This window comes from Chaetodon trifascialis, chromosome 2 (genome assembly GCF_039877785.1).
Source record: "Chaetodon trifascialis isolate fChaTrf1 chromosome 2, fChaTrf1.hap1, whole genome shotgun sequence".
Taxonomy (NCBI): Eukaryota; Metazoa; Chordata; class Actinopteri; order Chaetodontiformes; family Chaetodontidae; genus Chaetodon; species Chaetodon trifascialis.
Genome location: NC_092057.1, coordinates 23997365 through 24017179, shown reverse-complemented (window position 1 = coordinate 24017179; position 19815 = coordinate 23997365). Strand labels below are relative to the sequence as shown.

General features: G+C 45.7%; 1 protein-coding gene across 2 annotated transcripts; it reads left to right on the top strand.

The window, feature by feature from the left end:
* The first annotated feature begins 1497 nt into the window (after positions 1 to 1497).
* On the top strand, positions 1498 to 18966 carry LOC139344242 (axin-2-like). Of its 2 annotated transcripts, none has more exons than XM_070982218.1 (11): positions 1498 to 1590; positions 3274 to 4217; positions 6790 to 6930; positions 9661 to 9763; positions 11636 to 11776; positions 12383 to 12804; positions 12913 to 13062; positions 13158 to 13394; positions 13578 to 13679; positions 14307 to 14432; positions 16957 to 18966. In XM_070982218.1, exons 2-11 carry the CDS (start codon positions 3385 to 3387, stop codon positions 17081 to 17083), a joined length of 2382 nt encoding a protein of 793 aa, XP_070838319.1. In that variant the 5' UTR covers positions 1498 to 1590; positions 3274 to 3384; the 3' UTR covers positions 17084 to 18966. The 2 variants fall into 2 exon arrangements, with proteins under 2 accessions (XP_070838319.1, XP_070838310.1); XM_070982209.1 differs by lacking the exon at positions 1498 to 1590 and adding an exon at positions 2159 to 2378.
* Positions 18967 to 19815: the final 849 nt, after the last annotated feature.

Sequence of the window (19815 nt, the reverse complement as noted above, 5' to 3'; positions counted from 1 at the left end):
AGAGCTTACATGTGAAATAAGCAGGACTCACCAGACAAGCTCATAGCATGCAGGAAGTGGTGAGCAGGATGTCAGTGTGATCAACTGGACTCCTCTGCTTTATCAAGAAAACAAGAAAGGGCACATTTGTAAATGCTAGATGCTCAGCAGCATGTGTCAGAACTAAAATGTACAAGTTGGAAACGTATCCAGCATGGCTGCAGGATGCAGTGAGAAAACACTGAGCAGCTGAGCGAAAATAATCATATATGGCCACTGAAAATTCTTACTCAGCAGTCCACTGTGCCAGTCCACACTGGATGAGCCTGGATGAGATTACATGTCACCCTAAACCGTGTGGCCAAGTGTAAAGATTTGGACAAACGGACAAAGATGCTGACATAACTGTAAATCCACATGGGAACTGATGCACAGCAGGCCTTTAACTCAACATGAATTAATCACCACTCGGGGACCTCAGAGAAGTTGGATTTCATTAGTTTCCTTGTCCTGTACCATCATGAGAGTTTTGTGAATTTGAATCCTCCGACTTATATAATTATATTCTCCTTTAAAGTTGATTTTCAACATCAAAGGGACAATATAGCCTTTGAAGTACCATGGGATTGGATCACTGTCTAACCCACTCTTTAAGATTCTGTCACAATGACATTAGGAGAGTCATGTGAATTAAAAGACTAGAGAACAGCTCTTGCCTTTGCTCTCTGTCCAATTTCAATCAAAATGTCATGCTGTGCCATTTTCCTTGAATGTGGAACTGGCAAGTGTGTTAGGATGACATCTTTGTGGCTAAAAGCCTGTGACTAATATGTAAATTATTTGACAGTTACACTCTATAGGATTATCAAATGGGGCTAGAACTTTAAAACACACTTTAAGTAGTTGTAGACATTGTTTAGAATTATATTTAACCATATATGATTTGCTGTCACTCCCCTTACTCTGGTAATTATGTAATTAAGAGGAAACATTAGTACAATTACATATGTGCGCAGACTCCCTGTACATTGAAAACTATATATATATATATATGGTTTTAGCTTCTCCGCCGCTGGGTGAACACACTAAACTGGCTCCTGTCACTTGTAGAGGCCAAAGGCAACAAAAGTATCGTTCTGTTTGTTGTGTGTCTCTGTAGAAGCTCGGTGTAGTAACAGACGGCCTGAAAGAATAACGCCATTGGCGCGGTGGATCACTTACTCCTGACGCGCCGAAGCCTCGGGGAGTTGGCTCGAGATTGCTTGTCTTTGATAAGGTCCTGGCAAACATGTAAATCCTTTTCCCGTCCAGAAAAGTTGATAAAACGTCAATGCACGTCAAGACGCAGGGGGGTGCCACCACGACACTGTTAAACGGGGGATATGCTGTGACTTGTAGCTGTTTCTGCGCCTTTATCTTTATTCTAGTTGGTTTAACTTAGTTTTATTTGAGGGGTTATTGCGAAGATGAGACGCGGTGTTTTTATGCATCTTCCGGGACCAGGCCAGCGGTTCCTGACTTTGAAGTCCGCAGTTAAACCTTCAGCCCAGTTGGTTCAGAAAGAGCCCGGAGGATTGTTACCGCCTGCCATGACTCCTTCAAACATACCTGGTGAGAAAAGTCGAGAGGAAAGCGCTTCTCTCTTTCATTCGCGGCTGCATTCAAACTGTCCAATGCGATAGGACATTACAGGACAGAGAGCAGCGCGGTTGTAGGCACAGCCTGTTGTTGGACTACTTTACTTTAACGTTTTCAGAAAGGGAGGCTACTCGGGTACATGGATGGTAAGTTGTAGGGAAGCTGTTCCACAGGCCCCCTCTCTTGGCCGCTTTGATGTGCTGCTGCTGAGCTTTGAAGTTGAGAAATGCGGGCTATGTTTCTTGTTTGTGGGCGAGAAATACGGTGAGATAGATAAGAAGCTTATGTGTGTGTGTGTGTGTGTGTGTGTGTGTGTGTGTGTGTGTGTGTGTGTGTGTGTGTGTGTGTGTGTGTGTGTAGCCCAGATAAAAACCGAATATTTGTCGGGTGGTGCGTCTTCTAGCTGGGAAAAAAGTGGGATGTATTCTTCAGTCAGAGCCCCCCCCCCCCCCCCCCCGCTCCTCCACCTCCTCCTCCTTTACCTCCTCCAGATTTTGACACCCCTACTGATCTACATAGGGACTGAGCCTGCCTGCTCTGAGGTCAGTTGTTGAATGGGACAGGGTACAGCAAACTACAGCGCTTGTTTCGCGCAGAGAGATAGGACACATGTGGCACGGCGCTGTCTTAAAATAGTCCGTCGTCGCTTTATGTGCTGGATTACTGTGTGCAGAGTTTTGGACTGTATTAGGCTCTACTAGAAATGGAGTAATTGTTCAACTTTTAACGTGTTTTACTCTGTTTGGATCTGCTCTGCGATGGTATGTTGTTTTACGCACATTTGTTCAGCCCTCATCCGTTGGGTTTTAGTGTCGCTTTTATTGTGATGCCGTGTCACACTGCTTGTTGATCCTGTGTGAATTATTATTTAGGATGTGTGACAGCCAGCCGCTCAGTTTATTTCGTTTGAGCTGCTTGTCGTTGAAGGTAAGAAGTGTGTAGATTCGGCGCTGACTAAAATCACTCATTTTCTGACTGAGGTTTTGCTTCAGATATATCAAGTCTTTCTGTCATATAGGTGCTAGTTCAGACACGTTGCCGGGCTGTGGCTTTAATATTGTGCTGTAATAGCCCTCTTCGGCAGATATTACGGCGATTGATCGCTCACATTTACGCATGAGCGACTGGCTTTTCCCGCGGGGCTTTTTACCCCTCGTACATTACAGCGTTTAAGGTCATTGTGGTGCAGATCAGATGCATTTCCACTCGTCTGTACATTTCTGGGATGTTGAAGACAAGACGTGTGGGCTCCGAGTGGAAACGAGTCTGTGCGTGTGATGCAGACAGGGGAAGGGTACGGTCGTCCGAAACAGATTGGGAATTAATTGGAGTTGAAGCCTGTGACATGGTCTCGTTAGGAAAACACGTGTAAGCCACAGTTGTGAGAATACGGTTTTGGTGAAGAGAGAGGCTGTGTGAGATGACTATTCTTGTAAAAAATGTTTTTTGATGTGACAGATCAATGCACGCTGAGAATGTAGGCTGCAGTTGATCTCTCATTTAGATTATAAATAGATAAATGAAACGAAAAAAAGCCTTTCATATTTCCTTTCTCTGTGAACCCGGCGAGGGTTTTGAAAGGGACTGTTTACTTGATGTCTTTCTTTGAAGTTCAGCAGGATCTGGCTTTGATTAGATCAATACTTTGTGTTTCAGAGTGAAGAGGAGCTGAGAAGCTCCCCCGCTGCTTTTAGAGAGTGAGGAGGATTAGGCTGGAGCTCAGTGGAGGCACGACGGCACTCTCACACGGCAATCGGAGCTGGAGCCATGAGCAGGGTGCTTACGGAGCACATCAGCAGTAGCTTCCGAGAAGATGCTCCTCGTCCTCCGGTACCGGGGGAGGAGGGAGAGGCGTCATGCTACAACCCCAGCAGATCTGCCAAAATGAGAGCCCAGAACAAGGTTAAAGATACCCCCGCCGCCGCCGCGCCTCCCGGCTCCACTCCGCGGAGGAACGAGGATGGTCTCGGGGAGCCAGAGGGCAGCGCGTCCCCGGACTCGCCCCTAGTCCGGTGGACAAAGTCCCTGCATTTCCTCCTGGGCGACCAAGACGGCGCTCACCTCTTCAAGACCTTTTTGGAGCGGGAGAATTGCGTGGACACTTTGGACTTTTGGTTCGCCTGCAACGGCTTCAGGCAAATGGACTTAAAGGATACCAAAACGCTGCGAGTTGCCAAAGTTATTTTCAAGCGGTACATCGAGAACAACAGTATTGTCGCCAAGCAGCTGAAACCCGCCACCAAGACCTTTATAAGGGATAGTATTAAGAAACAACAAATAGACTCTGCCATGTTTGACCAGGCACAGACGGAAATTCAGTCCAACATGGAAGAGAACGCATACCAGATGTTTCTGACCTCTGACATATACCTCGAATATGTGCGCACCGGCTGCGAGAACGCGGCGTACATGAACCACGGCAGCCTCGGCAGCCTCAAGCTGATGTGCGGATACCTTCCTCCTCTCATGGAGGAAGAGGAGTGGAGTTGTACTGACCTGAAGGCGAAAACGTTGGGCTCTGTGGTTGGACTGTCTGCAAAAACCCTGAGGGCTACTGCTACCATCCGGACAGCAGCTGAAGTGCTGGAGAATAGTTGCAGGTAAGAGCAGCGCGCACCTGGAGCATGCATGCCTGTGTTATTACGTCTCAGTGCATGTTGATTTTTATTTTATATACATATATCAGTCACTGTCCTCCTGATCACCATTCCCTCATTAGTTAAACTGCAGTGAATGTGTGGCAGTTGGCAGTTATTTCACAAATGCCTAAGAGAGAGATAAAGGCACTTGATCAAAGGGTCTCAGAGGAACATGCCTGTATATTTGTGCCCTCCTGCCTTGCAGTTAGTCAAGGGGTTGGAGGGGTGGAGGAGCGGGGTGGGTACAAAACATCAATGGATCTGAGCCTTCCTTTTAAGTAAATGGTGTCTTGCAGGCAGCCCTCTGCTGGCTTGCTCAAGTTTCCTGTGCTTTGAAACCCTTCCTCCGGTTCAGGCACAAATTCAGACACCAAGCCTCATGACTGTTACAGCGACATGAAACAGTATGATGTTATCCTAAAGTTATGCTGGATCTTCTCTTTTTTTCTACCCACTAAGCCATATAGTTACTGTATAATGTCACAAAATCTCCCAAACCCAAAGAAATGCTAATACAGAGTAGAAAGAACTTGTGCAGTCAGTCTTTTGCCAAGCGGAGATATTGTTCTCTTGGTCAGAGATGAAAGCAGAACTGTTTGTGGAAAGCATTTGGGCTTTTATCTTAGGAGCTCGTCCCACTCACTGTCCAACAGCTGAAATCTTTTCAAGCCAGGAACATTTTCAAAAACTGGATTTTATGCATGAGCCTGCATCAAAGAGCACTTCAAAAAGTTTTTCACTCAAACTACTTTGTCCTCACATCTGGACGCAATTGTTACTTAGAGGTTTGACAACGTCTTGATACTTTGGTACAAAAAGTACAATTTATAGGTAATCCATACTTTCCCTGTCAAGTTAACAAAACATATAGCGAGACTAGAAACTTGATTATGATTTTTAGTGTAAAAGCTGATTAATCAAGTCTAATGACTGAACTGAAACACTCCCTTGAGGATTTTATCCTTCATGTGAGCAGGTGTCAGATAACATCATGGCACAGTTACTCATTTGCTTGAATGTAGCCATGTTGAGTCAGGAACCAATAAGCACAGGGTTTGTTGACATGTGGGCATCTCCTGGTTTCCTAGTGTGATCCCCGCGTTCTTGTTTTTCTTTTAAAAGAAAAGCGAGAGGGAGAGAGCCCTCTCTTTCTCCCTTCCATCACCCGTGCTCTCCCCCTTTCCCGCTGCCCCTCACCATCTCTTTAGGTCAACCAATTTCCATCTCAAACATGTGGAACTAATTTTGCCACTGCACAGATTCCTTTTTCCCCTCTTTTTGAGAAACGTCCAATACTCAACTCCAAAGTGATAGAAAAACACAACAACAAAACATCCTCAGCTCAGTTCCGCAGCCTCAACCACTGATCCCACTTTGCCATAGATTGTGTGTGTCTCAGTGTTTTCTTTTCTCTTTCTGTTCTATCCAGGACTTTTATCTCTCCTTTTTGGGGAAAAAAAAATCTGTCTGACAGAGACTAAGCATGCTTTGGAGGGAGACAGGGAGAGACAAGAGGAGGGGAAGGGGGAAAGACAGGAAGGGGGGGATCATGAAAGAAAGAAAAGAGATGGAGAAAGAGAGGGGGGCAGAGAGCCCAGCTGTGCTAAATACCTGACTCTTTGCGTGGACCTTCCAAAGGTCAGGTTTGTGCTTGGGGCCTACGGCTTTAGTCATGCTGGGGTTCTCCTCTCAGCACTCCCGGCAGAAGGCATTCTCATAAAGAAAGGGGCCCTCCTTCCCCCTTTCCCTCTCTCCCTCTCCCTCCCTTTCTAAAGCTCAAGTTCCCCCTTCCTCCTCTTCCCTCCCTCTTCCTTGTCCACCCCCTTCACTACTGAAACAGGAATGCAACACAGCAGGAGAGAGTAGAAAGACAGAGAGAGAGAGAGAGAGAGAGAGAGAGAGAGAGAGAGAGAGAGAGAGAGAGAGAGAGAGAGAGACTTTAAAAAGTGAAGCAGGGGAGAGTGGGTAAAGGAGGGGCCCCAGACTGGATGATAGAGAGAGGGGCAGATAGAAGTGTGAGAGCACGGAGGAGAAAACACTCCAAGGAAAGAGAGAGTGGAGTTTCAGAGTGGAAAAGTGCGAGAGTACAGGCCTGGGCCAAACAAAAGGGTGGAGAGATAGCAGAGGAGAGAAAACAAAGGGAAATGCTGTTCATTCACACTGCCAGGCTGCTCACTTCACCCACTCCGGCCATCACCCAGAGTGCCCCAAACACACAACCCCTGGAAGTTAGGGAGGAGGGACACGAGGGATGGAGTGAGATTAAAAGGGAGTCCATACCTCCATTTGTAATAGGGTTGTCACATTCCTCAGGCCCCAGTGTCTCATGAAAGTGACTCTGATTACAGAGAACGTCAACTAAACAAAGTCCGAGCTGTCACGTTTGCTGTTCAAATCTGATAAAATGAACAACAGAAGGAAAGATGGAGCAAATACACTAAACTGTCACGTTCTCCACTGTCCTCTCATCACACCACAACCTTGAGAGACATCACATTAAAACTTGGCAAATGTTTCCCTGGCTCTTTTGCAGGTCCCACCGTCGAGGAGACCCCGCCAGCCCTTACTTTGTCAACTCTGGCTACATTTTTGCCCCCGCCACCAGTGCCAACGACAGTGAGATCTCCAGTGATGCCACGACAGATGATTCCATGTCCATGACAGACAGTAGCGTGTAAGTGTTTCTAGTCTTTATTGAAATTCAAAAGTTGGTTAGTCAGCTTTATTCCAACCCAGCTTGCCTTGGAAAACAAAGTAGAAACTTCAAAAGGCTCATTTCCATTCAGCTGACCCTGGCCAAAGCTCTGTAAATTTTATTGTTTCCATAGTGTCTAAACGTGCCTGGACCAGAGTTCAGTCAACACCTTTCCAGGAAAAAGTCTCGGGGTGTGAAGAAAAATATTTGGCCTTTTAGTTCAACAGACTCAGCTTTTCTTGGGGCTAGGGGACTTCACTGTTGCGAAATAATGGTCTGTAATGTATTTTAATTATCCTCTATGATTGACTCCAGGTAAATCTATTAATGTGTAGTTGTTACTGTGGCCTCCAGGGAGATAACTCTGGGAAAGTCATTATGTCTGAAGACCTTTTGAAGTTTATTCTGATGCGTTACAGGCTGGAGAGAAGGGAGAAAAAATGAGAACGTCTTGATGTGGGTGGGGGCGTTGCCTCATTTTCCTCAAAGTTGAAATGTATCCATCCCACCCACCCTTCTGCCACAACAGACTTGTTTTTTTCATATTATCTAATCGCTTTTTCCCTTTGAAGAGCTGGAGGAGAGGGGGAGGGAAATGGCCATTCGGGCCTCAAGACAAACTCATTGAAAAATGTTGGCACCAAATGAAAGGAGGCTTACTCACATGGTGGGTCGGTTTCCTGCCACTGGCCTCTGCGGCGTGCTGAGATCATGTGTCTGTGAGGCTTTCACAGGGGTTACTCATTTCTAGACCTTGGGACGAGGCATGAGGAACTCCCCCTGGCCAGGCTAGGGCACCCCCAAAAAAATCACCTCCAACCACCCAACCCTCCACAGCTTCTCTCCTCCACCCTCCAGAGCCAATAGCAGGAGCGGTTAGGCTCGAAGTGCAAGGGAGTGAGAAAATAAAGTGCATGGAGTATAAAGGGCTTAACTGAATCGCTTTCAGCCTATTGTTAGGTGAGGGGAGCTTAGGGGGATAAGAGGGTGGCTGGCTGCTTTGAAAATGACTTGCACAACTGAATAGGAGATCCCCATAAAGTACGGGCCCATGAAACCATGAAAGAGTCCACGGCTGTTTTCTCTTCCCCACCCTGGACAAAGCACCCAGCCGTCACAAGGGTAGTCAGGGTGGGGATAGTTTGGATTGATAAAAATATAGTTCGTCATTGGGAAGCTGGCAAGCTTTCGTGTGGGAATAATGTTTTGCTGCTAAGTTTGGGGTGCTTGTTAGCGCCCAAGTTCCTCTGGGCTGTTGAGTTTAACTTTTGAAGAGTTTCCTGTGTTTCTTCCTGTGCCTTGAGGGATGATGGCTTGCAGTCTCAAGGGTCCAGTTTGTGAAGCATTGATTCTGGTGGTAGGTCCCACTTACAAGAAGCTTGCTGCGACATGGGTGATATCAGCAGCTTGGCTCCATTATCTGTTCTTCTTGACAACGTCACTCTGAAATGTGACTTGCAGAACTTGTTTAGATGAATAAAGAAGAAAACACAGATTCATTGTTGGACAGTGTCATGTGTCCAAGTCACATTCCTTTAATATTTCTCATCAAGGGCTTGACACAGAGATCTCTCCTGTCCTTGTCCGCAGCCCTGGTCTCTTTCCACCTCTAACTGATTTTAATAAAATCATCTCATTCGAGGGAACAATCTGACTTGTATGTCCTTTTACAGTGGTTAAAAGGCACACTGCAAATTTGAATCTCATTTCCCAGATAAAGAACAAGAAGAGGAGGATTTGGGAAGGGGGGATGGAAGAAGGGGTGGGGGGATTTTTTTCTCTTTTTGCTTATATCTTATTTATGGATTTACTTGGACGCTGGGGAATGCTGCTGCACCAACTTCAAACATTACCTTATCTTACAAACCAGCCTTTTGATGTTGCTGAGATCAGAGGCTCACAGCACAGCGCTTGCCAAACGAAGATGGCAGCGGGTGCATATGTGCATGAGTGTGAGATTTCAAAGAGGCAGCAGAAAAAGTAGCGTTTGGGCTAGGTCAGACACTTCTGAGCAGCCAAAACGGCCAAGATAATTGGCCCAGCTTAAGTGGCAGCTGACTGGAAAAGCTAGCAGACACAGAATGAAAAATGGAGAATAAGATTCCCAGAATAAATGCTTAAATGTCCAGAGACTACTGGTATTCCTAGCTACATCTCTATTTTCATATTAATATATATATCAGAGCTACAAAACCCGCAGCACTTAAGCGGCATTTGCCAGCCTGCTTTAGCCTGTTTACCACCAACTCTAACCAGCTAGGTTAGTGCTAATTCTTCTCCTTTTTAAACAACCACTGTCAGAGCTGACAAGGACTGATGTAATCTTGTTTAGTGCGGCTCTTCTTTTGAAGCCCACAGTGGGATGTTTAGCATATCTGTCCCATTGTCCTGGCGTGTTTTGTTATGTGTGTTTTTGTTGCCTTGGCTTCAAGGGCTCCCTGGGTCTTTTGATTTAGCTGTAATGTGCCTAGTGGGTGGTTACTGGGTGGTGTTGTGTCAGTTCAATGATGAACTGCCTCCTAAGAGCTCTTTCTCCACAAAGATTGGCTAATGGCACCAATGCACCGACAGTTGGTGTGGAGGTATTGTGACCTGCATGATGACAGGCAGTAAATGATCAAGAACAACACCCCTGGGATGGTTGGTTATAACATTTGAGGGGTCTTTTTTTCCCAAAATATAAATGTGTCATATCTTTGTCTGTTACAGAGATGGAATCCCTCCATACAAACTGGGCACAAAGAAGCAGCTCCAGCGAGAGATGCATCGCAGTGTCAAGATCAATGGCCAGATAACGCTACCCCACTTTCCTGTAAGTCCCACTCTCCTTAAATTCTACTTCCTGTCTCAGGGTTTCCTTTTTTGTAATCTGCTAAACTCAAACTTTTACACACTGACAGACAACTGGGTCCTGATTCCCTCGAGGAGTTGTGCTGTATTTTATTTAAAATTTCAGAGCTCATGTTGTGTCAGAATACTATATTTCATTTCCCCGCTCGTTTTCATATAAAAGTCAGGGTGAATGAAAGGCAGGATTTGCATACCACTTCACTTCTTCTGCTGCTGTTTCAAGCCCCCCCACTTCTTCCCCATCCCAGTAGCTTCTGTAGGGTTGTAAATATAAACTTGTGTTGTCATCTTTCTATTCCATCTCAGTAACTATAGTATGTCACAAAGCATCGTAGCTTTATGGGTTTTATGCATCAGTGATTGCTGTGATTATAGGCAATAGACATCGCCACAGTGTTAATGTTAAGTTCTACCTTAAGATTACTTTGAACTGGATAAATGACTACCAAAGCTACATCCCAGCAGATGAGCAGGAGGCACATCACTATTCAGTTCAACTTCCCTCTACTCCAACCCTGATATCTGGTCCCATTAGTATTTGGGTCATACAGCGTATGTGCTTTGAATTCAAGATTCTGTTGACCTGCTGAAGTTGTTGTGGGAATGTTTAAGGAAGTGGGTTAGGGCAGATTGACACAGGTTAGGAGGTGGATTTGTTTGAGACAAAAAAAGAAATGTGAAATTCTTTTGTCTTCCTATCCAAACACAGGTATGTGTATGTGGAAGTGTGTGTGTGTTTGTGCATGTATTTGACAGTGTTGTCTGTTCCCCCTTTTTTCTCTCTTCCTCTCAGTCTTTTCTCTCTCTCAATCTCTCTCTTTTCCTTTCCCACTTGCACTCCTTTAATGTCTCCCTCCTGATTTGGAGATGGCTCTGTCTCCCATGATGCACCAGCCCCAGGCAGCGGGGGCCCCGTGCAGGGCTGGCGCTCCTTTGCCAGCAGCTCTGCTTGCCTTTCTTCTTCTTCCCTTCATCGTGTCTACAAAGACATGAGAGGAACAACAAAAAAAGAGTCAAAATCAAGAAAGCCAGTGTGCCAAATAACAAAAAGTAAGAAAGGGAGAGAGAGAAGCCGGTGCATATAGTTAAAGAAAAAGGAGGATAATGTGACTAGAGTACCTCTGAGCTGCCCTGCATGCAGCCGGGAAATAAATTACTACTTCCCCTCAGATCTTCCCAGTATTTGACTCCTCTATCCTCTCCCTCCCTCTTTTCCCTCCTTCTCTGTCTCATTCTCTCTCTACCACCATTGCCACTTCACCAACGCACATCTCAATCCTCTCCCTCTTTTTCATGCTGTTAATTTTGTCCCCCTCTCCCTTTTCTCATCCCCTCTCCTCTCCTCACTCTCTCTTCTCTGTCGATATCTGGCTTTTATTCGGAGATTTAAAGCTGCGTGTCCCTCCCACCCCTAGTGTGCGTTTGATGTTTGACAAGGGCCCTTTGAAGTGTGCTGACTTCAGAGGCTGCCTAGCTGATGGCTTGGTCGGGCTACAGAGGGTGCAGGCAGGGGGCCTCCCCTCCGAGCGAGACCAACTGCTACCCCGCCATCACTACCCCCTTCTCTCCCCCTCGCCCAGCAGCCTGGCACTGCCAAGGGCACTGGGCATGAGAAGATCTGGGGAGGGATGGGCGGCGGAGAAGGTTCAGGTTAGCTCGAGGGCAAGGGCATCTGGATTAGGCTTTTTGGAATAGTAGCAGGCTTTTTGGAACAAGATAGGATTAGGGCAAGGGCAGTGGATTAATGCAACATATTGCATCTGTCAGAAACACTAAGCAGTTATACTCACGCACACACTAAAGTGTCCTTCCCACTGTGTTGTTTACCCTGCAGAGGACACACCGGCTGCCTAAGGAGATGACCCCCGTTGAGCCCTCAGCCTTTGCTGCCCAGCTCATAGCCCGGCTGGAAAAGCTGAAGCGAGAGCAGGATACCATGAGCTCATTGGAGGAGAGGCTCCAGCAGATCCAAGAGGTACGATGCACATCAACCTGTTCCAAACAGCCTGACACTTCCACCAACATTCAGCATGGCTGCCACTCGGAAATTCAAACTTTTATCCAAGTTAACTTGGGACAATTTCCATATTGCACTACAAAGCCTTTATGCCAGCTTTAGCATGTCGAAGAACAGGGAAAAGACCAAGGGATTTGAAAGTCTGTCTTGGTTTAGCTACTACTTCCTTTATCCTCTCTGTCCTATACTACTTCATCTGGAGGAACTTTCAAACTTATGTTTCTAGGCACACTTGAAGTTCCTTCAAATACTTAGTACTTAGCTACTCTCCAGTGGCACGTTTGCTGAGTATGTGTAGTGCCAGTCTCTTTGTGAAACACAGGCACACTCTGCATTATAGATGAAGCGCACCCAAAGCCTGTTAGCGAAGATAACAGTGCGGCAAAAAGGAAACTCAAATCAAGTTATCCAGGCGTTTGCTCTCACTGACTTCAGAGGACGACAGATATAAGTTGGTCTAAGTTGAAACATAAATTCCTCTGTTTGCTGCTTTTCCCACATCTGACTGTGCATGGATGTTTTGTCAATTGCTTAACTTTTATATATACTTTATCGCCTGTCCAGGAGGAGGAAAGGGAGGAGAGCGGCAACCTCGCCAGCAGCACCTCCCTGCATCACCCTCTGCTCCCGTCTGGCAGCCAATGCGAGGAAGACCCCCAGGCGATCTTGGACGAGCACCTGTCCCGTGTCCTGAAGACGCCTGGCTGCCAGTCACCAGGTGTGGCTCGGCACTCACCGCGCTCAAGCTCCCCAGATCGGACGGGTGCAATGGTGTCCTCTGGCCACGAGCCCTTCTTTGGTGCTTATCCTGGGGCCGCCAAGGTTCTGATGACAGGCAGGCAGTCCACAAAGCACATCCACCACCACTACATCCACCATCACCACGCTGGGCCCAAGACCAAGGAGCAGATCGAGGCTGAGGCGGCTCAGCGCGTGCAGTGCCTCTGCCCTCCAGGGGGCACCAATTATTCCGACTTCACCCCTGCGTGAGTGCAGCTTCTGAGTTGTGCTGAGTTGCATATTAGCCCTACAATTTTCCAGCGGTAAAGGTGCTCTTTCTATGGTCTTAACATGGTTCTATCTTCTTCCTCCAGTCGCTGCAGCACTTTGTCTAGACGGCCTCTAAAGGCCACTGATGAGGGCGTGTCCTCACCGCGCCTTCCCCTAGATGCCACCGACCGCTCTCAGAATGTTTGGCAGTGGATCCTAGAAAGTGAGAGGCAGGGCAAACACAAGCCACACAGGTAAGCGTCTGTCAGGAATCATCATCTGTACCACAGAACACGAGTGTCTTGAGTTGTCAGCTTATGCTATAAACTGACCGTTTTTATCCTAACAGCACTCAAGGCCTAAAGTCCAAGTCCAACCCACTTGACTCCAAGACTCTGACCAGTCGGGCTCACTCCTCTTGGGGTGGAGGAGGCATTGGCAGTGGGGCTCACCTCCGTGGCCACCACCCAGGCCACCCATTCATCCAGGACCCGGCCATGCCACCCCTGCCCCCACCAAACACCCTGGCACAGCTAGAGGAGGCCTGCCGCAGACTAGAAGAGGTTTCCAAGCCTCCGAAACAGAGGTAAGCAAACCAGGACGCACTTCCATTCGGGTCTACACATAAAACCAAAACGACCTGTCACACATATTCCCTACATTACACGTTTGATTGACCACATTGGAATACACTGTTAAAGGTGTCCAGTAGTTTCTCGTCATATTTATGTGAGTATTAATCAGTTATTGATCTCTGTGTTCTTGATAGGCAATCAGTAACCAGCAGCCTTCAGAGAGACAGGAGTCATCCAGCAGCTGCCTTCCCCAATGGAGGCAGCCCTCTAGCCAGCCCTGGACTCCAAGCAGACGAGTACGGGTCTCTTCTTTTACTGCTCTCATTTCCAATCTGCGACACAGTCCTGTCTTTGTTTCTATAGCTCCATTTTTCTTGATTTATTTCTTAATTGCTTTCTAGCTTTGTAGTTCATTCCTCATCCACACAGACACTTTTCTGAGCGTTCCCTCTCTTTCCAAGCTTGTGTTTTCACCCTCTTCCTCACAGATTTTCTCGCTCTTCCCTTCAAAGAGAGATGTTGTGAGTCAGCATAGCTATGTCTTTGAACTCCTCTTCTCTCGCTTTTTAATCATTTAAGATTAAACATGCTTTAATACAGAATCCCAACTACCCACCCGTCTCCTAACACACACACTCACCACTGGAACCCAACAAAGATGTGTTAAGTAGCCCCTGGTAACTCAAATTTATCAGCCCCCTGCATACATTTGTTGTTGAATGGGTTAGGGTGTTTGATGTTAAGCTACAGCCACCTGACTGCGAGGGCTCTTTTAGTTTTAATTGGTTGACCCTCTGTGAGCCGGCTGTTTGTTGGCATCCTTAATTAATAATACTCCAAAGATTCTTTGTCTGCATTCAGCAATCAGAGCCCTTCTCGCACAAGTGCAGTCATTAAAACCTATTTTCATTTTGCATTTTCAGGTCGAAGGAGCTAGTGGTCACCTACTTCTTCTGTGGCGAGGAGATTCCTTATCGCAGCATGATGAAGACCCACTGCCTCACCCTGGGACACTTCAAGGAACAGCTTAGCAAGAAAGGCAACTACCGGTAAATATGATGCGCGGACAACAGCACACAGATCACAGTACACCAGCACCGACTTTGAAATATAGTTTTACACAGCTGTTTGTTTGGAGTTGGTGCTGTAGCAGGGTTAGTTGTCTGTGTATGTATGTCCATTTGTTATTGTGCTTGTATATACTGTGTCTGGTGAGTGGGAGTGTGAAATACTGGAGCCCAATAGTTGAAAAAAAAAATGGGCTGATCCACTGTATTCAGGGCTTACAGAGAGAGGGGAGAGGAGGGGGGCTCTGGAGCGAATTTTTTTCTCACATCTGGTACTGATTTCCATGGTAAGGCAGCCTTAATAAATATGGCTTTGAAGCCTGGGACATTTTATTTTGTGCACAAAGACCATTGCGAGGCCTGCAAATTCCTCCTCCACACTATTGCATCAGGCATTAAAATCAAATGCCGCAAGCACCTTCTTCTGTTAATGACTGATAGCAGTTAAGGCAGCAAAACTACCTCCTGTCAGTGTCAGATGATGAAGGGGAATTCCTAAACAATGTAAAGACTTAGCAAGTAATTTCAGATATAATAGCCAATCAGTTTAAAGCCATTTAAATCAGGTCGTCCAGGCTTGCTTTATGAAGAAACTGCTCGAATGCTGTGTAGGCTGCATGCCACTGAAAACACACAAAGCCTGCATGCTCATGACATCAACATTAGGTTACAGCCACATCTGCTTGTTAGGCAAGAGAGAAGAAGGCCTGCAAACAAGTCATTGCACCCCTGCTATCCCATAACTCTTCAGTGAGCGAAGGAGGAGGGGGAGGGGGGATGAAGCGTCTGGCTTCAATGGCAGCAGAATGTGTGGAGTTGGTTAATTTGGACATGGCAGCGGTACAGTGAAGAACAGTACGCCGTGGCTCTGCCAGACGATATTGGTGCCAGATGTTGTGAAGAGAGAAAAATCCTGCCACATAAAACATGTTCCAATGGAAAGACTCCTTCTGTCTCTCTCTGCCTCACTCTCTGAAACAAAGTGATGACTTTGAACTATTTGTGAGTGAAAATGTAGCATTTTTTTCACAGAAAGAAACAAAAAATCAGCCAATTAAATTGATATGGCTAATGCATTTATTTGGTTTTTACTAATGAAGATAAAAGCCAAAATCTCACGCAGCAAAGCTTTTGAAAACACAGAATATCACTGGATGAAGCCATCACCCCTCTGTCACATCGCGGCACACTCGAGTAGAAAGCACCGCAGCCTCTTCTTCATTTGTCTGTAATTACAATCAACAAGGAAAATAAAACTGTATGTGTCCGTTTTTGTACACCCCTCCTTACATGTGTTGTTTGAATGACTCTGAGCTGAGGGATTGCTCATAAAACAGAGAGCTTTTTTTGTATTCTGAAAGCAGACACACATGGGCAAAATGAGGCATTTTTCCATTACAAAGCTTATCATTAAATCCCCTCCTGCTGATCTTTTGCTGGGTTTAAAGTAGAGAGGAGAAATCATTAGGAGCTCCAGGAGACTTCACAGTCACTGGGACCAAGCTAACCCTGGGAGTTATCTCTGCTTGAGAGAAGAAGAAGAGTGGGCTAGCTAGGTGACCTGTGACCTCCAGGAGACCGTCTGAGCGGTCGCCACTCTCCCCCCTCCCAGGATAAAGCCCCTCTGGCTCGGCCCGCGTCCAACCCGTCACACCCACTCACCGAGCCAGGGAAGGCCTGTGCTCTGCTTCCCCCTGCTTTCTTCCCTTCCTGTTCCCTCTTTTTTTCCTCTGTTCTCCGCTGGTGATCGGAAAGCTGCCCTAAGTGTGTGTGTGAGCCTGTGACGGCGGGCGTGTGTGTGTAAGAGGGAAACATTGGGCACGTGCATGCGCAAGCAGCGGAGTGTGTTCTTACAGTCACAGGCAGACTCTCAGGCACCTGAAATGTCAACCTGTGTGACAGAAAGGCCCTTCATTTGACAGCCAGCACAATTAGAAGCCGTGGAGACACAGAGGAGGGGGCACTGCTGAGGAAAGAGAGGAGGGGGGCTTAAGACAGCCTCTAATTAACCCTTCAACTTTAATAAGGCCTTGCTGGACAGATAGGCATCTGTAGAACGGCCAGCAGTCCAGATGAACAAGTGGATGAGGAGACGAGCACACATGGATGAACACACACACACACACAAACAGGCTGTTTCTAGCAGCTTGAATTATCACAGGGAGTGTTTAAACGGAGGGTTCAGCTCTGTTTGTGCAGCGGTGTGATGTGGAGTCAGGCTCTTCCTTTGAAGTGTGCAGGGATGGCATTGAAGGCTATGACTAAGTTGTTTTGAGCAGGATCCATTTCTGGCTCTCAGAGTGTGTGTGTTTGTGTTTGATTTGGACTAAAGGGAGTTCTGCACGAGCCTGTATATGGAAGTAGTCGTGTAGGTGCCTCAAAGCAGTTTAAAACATGATGAAATGTATCAGATGCACTCCTGCTGCCACTCTTTTTTTTTCTGACATACACCTACGCACAACATTTTCTAATCACAGACCTCTCTCTCTTTGTTTTTCCTTCTCAGGTACTACTTCAAGAAAGCCAGCGATGAGTTTGAGTGTGGTGCCGTGTTCGAGGAGGTGTGGGAGGATGCCACCGTGTTGCCCATGTATGAGGGCAAGGTCCTGGGCAAGGTGGAGAGGATGGACTAAGAGCCACTTTGTTACCAACAAACCAATGCCCTTCCCCTCCAACCAAAAGCTAAACTGTCCCTAAAAAACTTGAGCAAGAGACTCTTTGTAATTAACAAAAAACACTCTGGACTCCTTTTTTTGTTTTGTTTTGTTTTTTTTTTGTTGTTTTTTTTTTCTATTTCTAATATTAAGCTAAACAGAGTTAATATATCCAGCACAAGAGGAGTGATTGAAGGAAGACGAGCCAATGAAGTATGCCGTACCCAGAGGAGGTGCCGACCCTCCCTGACTTTATCAACCAATCAGCCTTAGAAACACAAGGGAATGACACGAGAGACTTTAAAAGACCAATACAAGGATGATGATGATGATGATGATGATGATGATGATGATGACGATGATGATGATGATGATGATTGGAGGCCAGTGGGGGGGAGACCCCACCTCTTCTTGAATATAACCACTGAAGATGTAGATGACTGTTTTGTTGTGATGTAATGAGAGACTGATGGTGCATTCGCGCCGGCTTCCTGGCCGAGTGCAATGGATGAGCAGGTGCTGAATACAGTGCCACCAACCTGCTCTTAATGTTCCACTCCAACATCGTTACAAAAACGTCTGTACATGTGCATATACATACATGCATATATGTATATATACATGTATTATATATATAGATGCTTTTTGTCATGAGTTGAAAGTTTTTATTAAGTATTTATTGAAAAAAACAACCCACTCCTTTCCCCCATCGTCCCTCCCTGAGTCTTCTTAAACCCGTTTCCCCTCCCCCTCCCCGTTTCCAGCCAATGGGCAAGCTGCTTTGAATGTTGGGAGAATACTGTGGTGATATTGTTTAGTGTTTGTTTTTGTTTGTTTTTACTTTACACAAAGGACGTGACACTAGCCTAGCACCTCCCATAGCCTTGTAGCCCCGTCAGACCCAAACTAACAACCTTAGCAGTGGTCTTGTCCGAGGCGCACTCCCTCCACTATTCTAATGGTCAATCCCAGTCTTATATGCTGCTGATAGTTTGTGATATTAAGTTTGTCACACTAGTATTTTCTCTCCCTCGTTCTCCCCCTCCCTCTCTTATTTCTCTCAGTCCGGAGACAGAGCTCAATCTTTTTTGTTGTGCCTTTGTTTGTAAACCAGGCATTGCACGGGGGGGGTGGGGGTTGAAAACAGTTGCAGATACACACAGAGAGGAGACCTGGAGCACAAGTTGTACCATCTAATAATGGCAGTGTTTACAGCCCGCACACCAAAATAACTTGTGCTAACAAGAACCAGTTTGGGTCACTGAGAACGACTTCTCAAGGAAGTCAGCTAGTGTGTCAAAAAACACACACAAAAAAAACAAAGAAATGGGGAAAAAAGTGAACATTGAAGAATTAAGGCTCAGATATCCTTTGAATGTTGTTACAGTAACATCGTATATAGCAGAGCTCCTGTATACATTGTAATTATGCATTCTGAAGTATGGATACTGACACATGTGGTGCACACATAGAGTACACACACAAACACATGAACAATACACACACACATACACACACACACACACACACACACACACTATCGCTGGTGTTTTATGAGTACAGCACCTGTGCCTACATGGACGCCATACCATGTGCTACCCTGTTTCAGGGTTTTAATATATATCCCTTGGTTTTCAGAAGGGTTTTATGTTGAAAAGATATTTTTATGCTTTTAATAATATCCTGTAATCATGTTTTTTTTTGGTTTTGTTTTTACACCACAGCCTTTTTTTTGTTTCATTCTATCTAAACTGTAAATTATACATTATATAAAGAGTTTCATTTAAAGATTTACATGGACCTATAATTATTGTAATTATTGAGAGATGTAGCCTTTATTAAAGTTTTATATTTTTCAAATGAAAGCTGTTGTACTTGTTTCATGATTGCACAGAATAAGATGTTTTCACAGCTTCTCTGATGTCATCATGATAGCTTCAGATAGATACCATCACCAGTTCATACTGCGTAGCAAACGTCTCAACATTAGAAAGACATTTTTTTCTGACTGTTGTTAAGATGTGACGAGAGTGGACTGCAGGGTTTTGTCCGCTTGAAGGGACAACTTAAGTTGGCCTTAGACACACATTGATATAAACACATATTTTAAGTACTTGTATTTGTGTAGATCAACACAATCAAGTGTTTCCCACCAAGTCTCAGGAGCTTCAGGGTAAGACTCAAGCAGACACAGATCATATTATTGGAATGTCCCCAATGATTCTGGCCAGAGACCTTTGTTGTTGTCATGCTTGGCAAAAAGCCAAAAAATAATCTTAAAAATATCAGGTTTGGGTCCTAATATTTCATTTTTAAAGAACACCATATAAACAGATGTAATGTTCGTCAAAACCCACTAAAAAAACATCAGCGTCAGTCAGAAATGCAGCAGTTTAACTGAACGATGGGAAACATTGGACAGTGGAAACTACCCTTCACACTGCAGTGAAATAACATATCCTAAAAATGACAGGTCTGTGGAAACTGTTGTTCAACTCTCCCAAGAATTAGTCTTGACAGTTACCTGCCACCTGTTTAACCCTCGTGTCTTCCTCAGTAATGAAGAACGTGAAATGTTGTTATAGTCGTCACCATTAAAGAGGCGCAGCCATGTAGCGCTGTGATCGCATCACAATGCAGACTGAACGTGGGGAGGTGACCCTCGATTTGAACCCAATAATTAATAAAATTCACAAAATTAATTCTTGTAG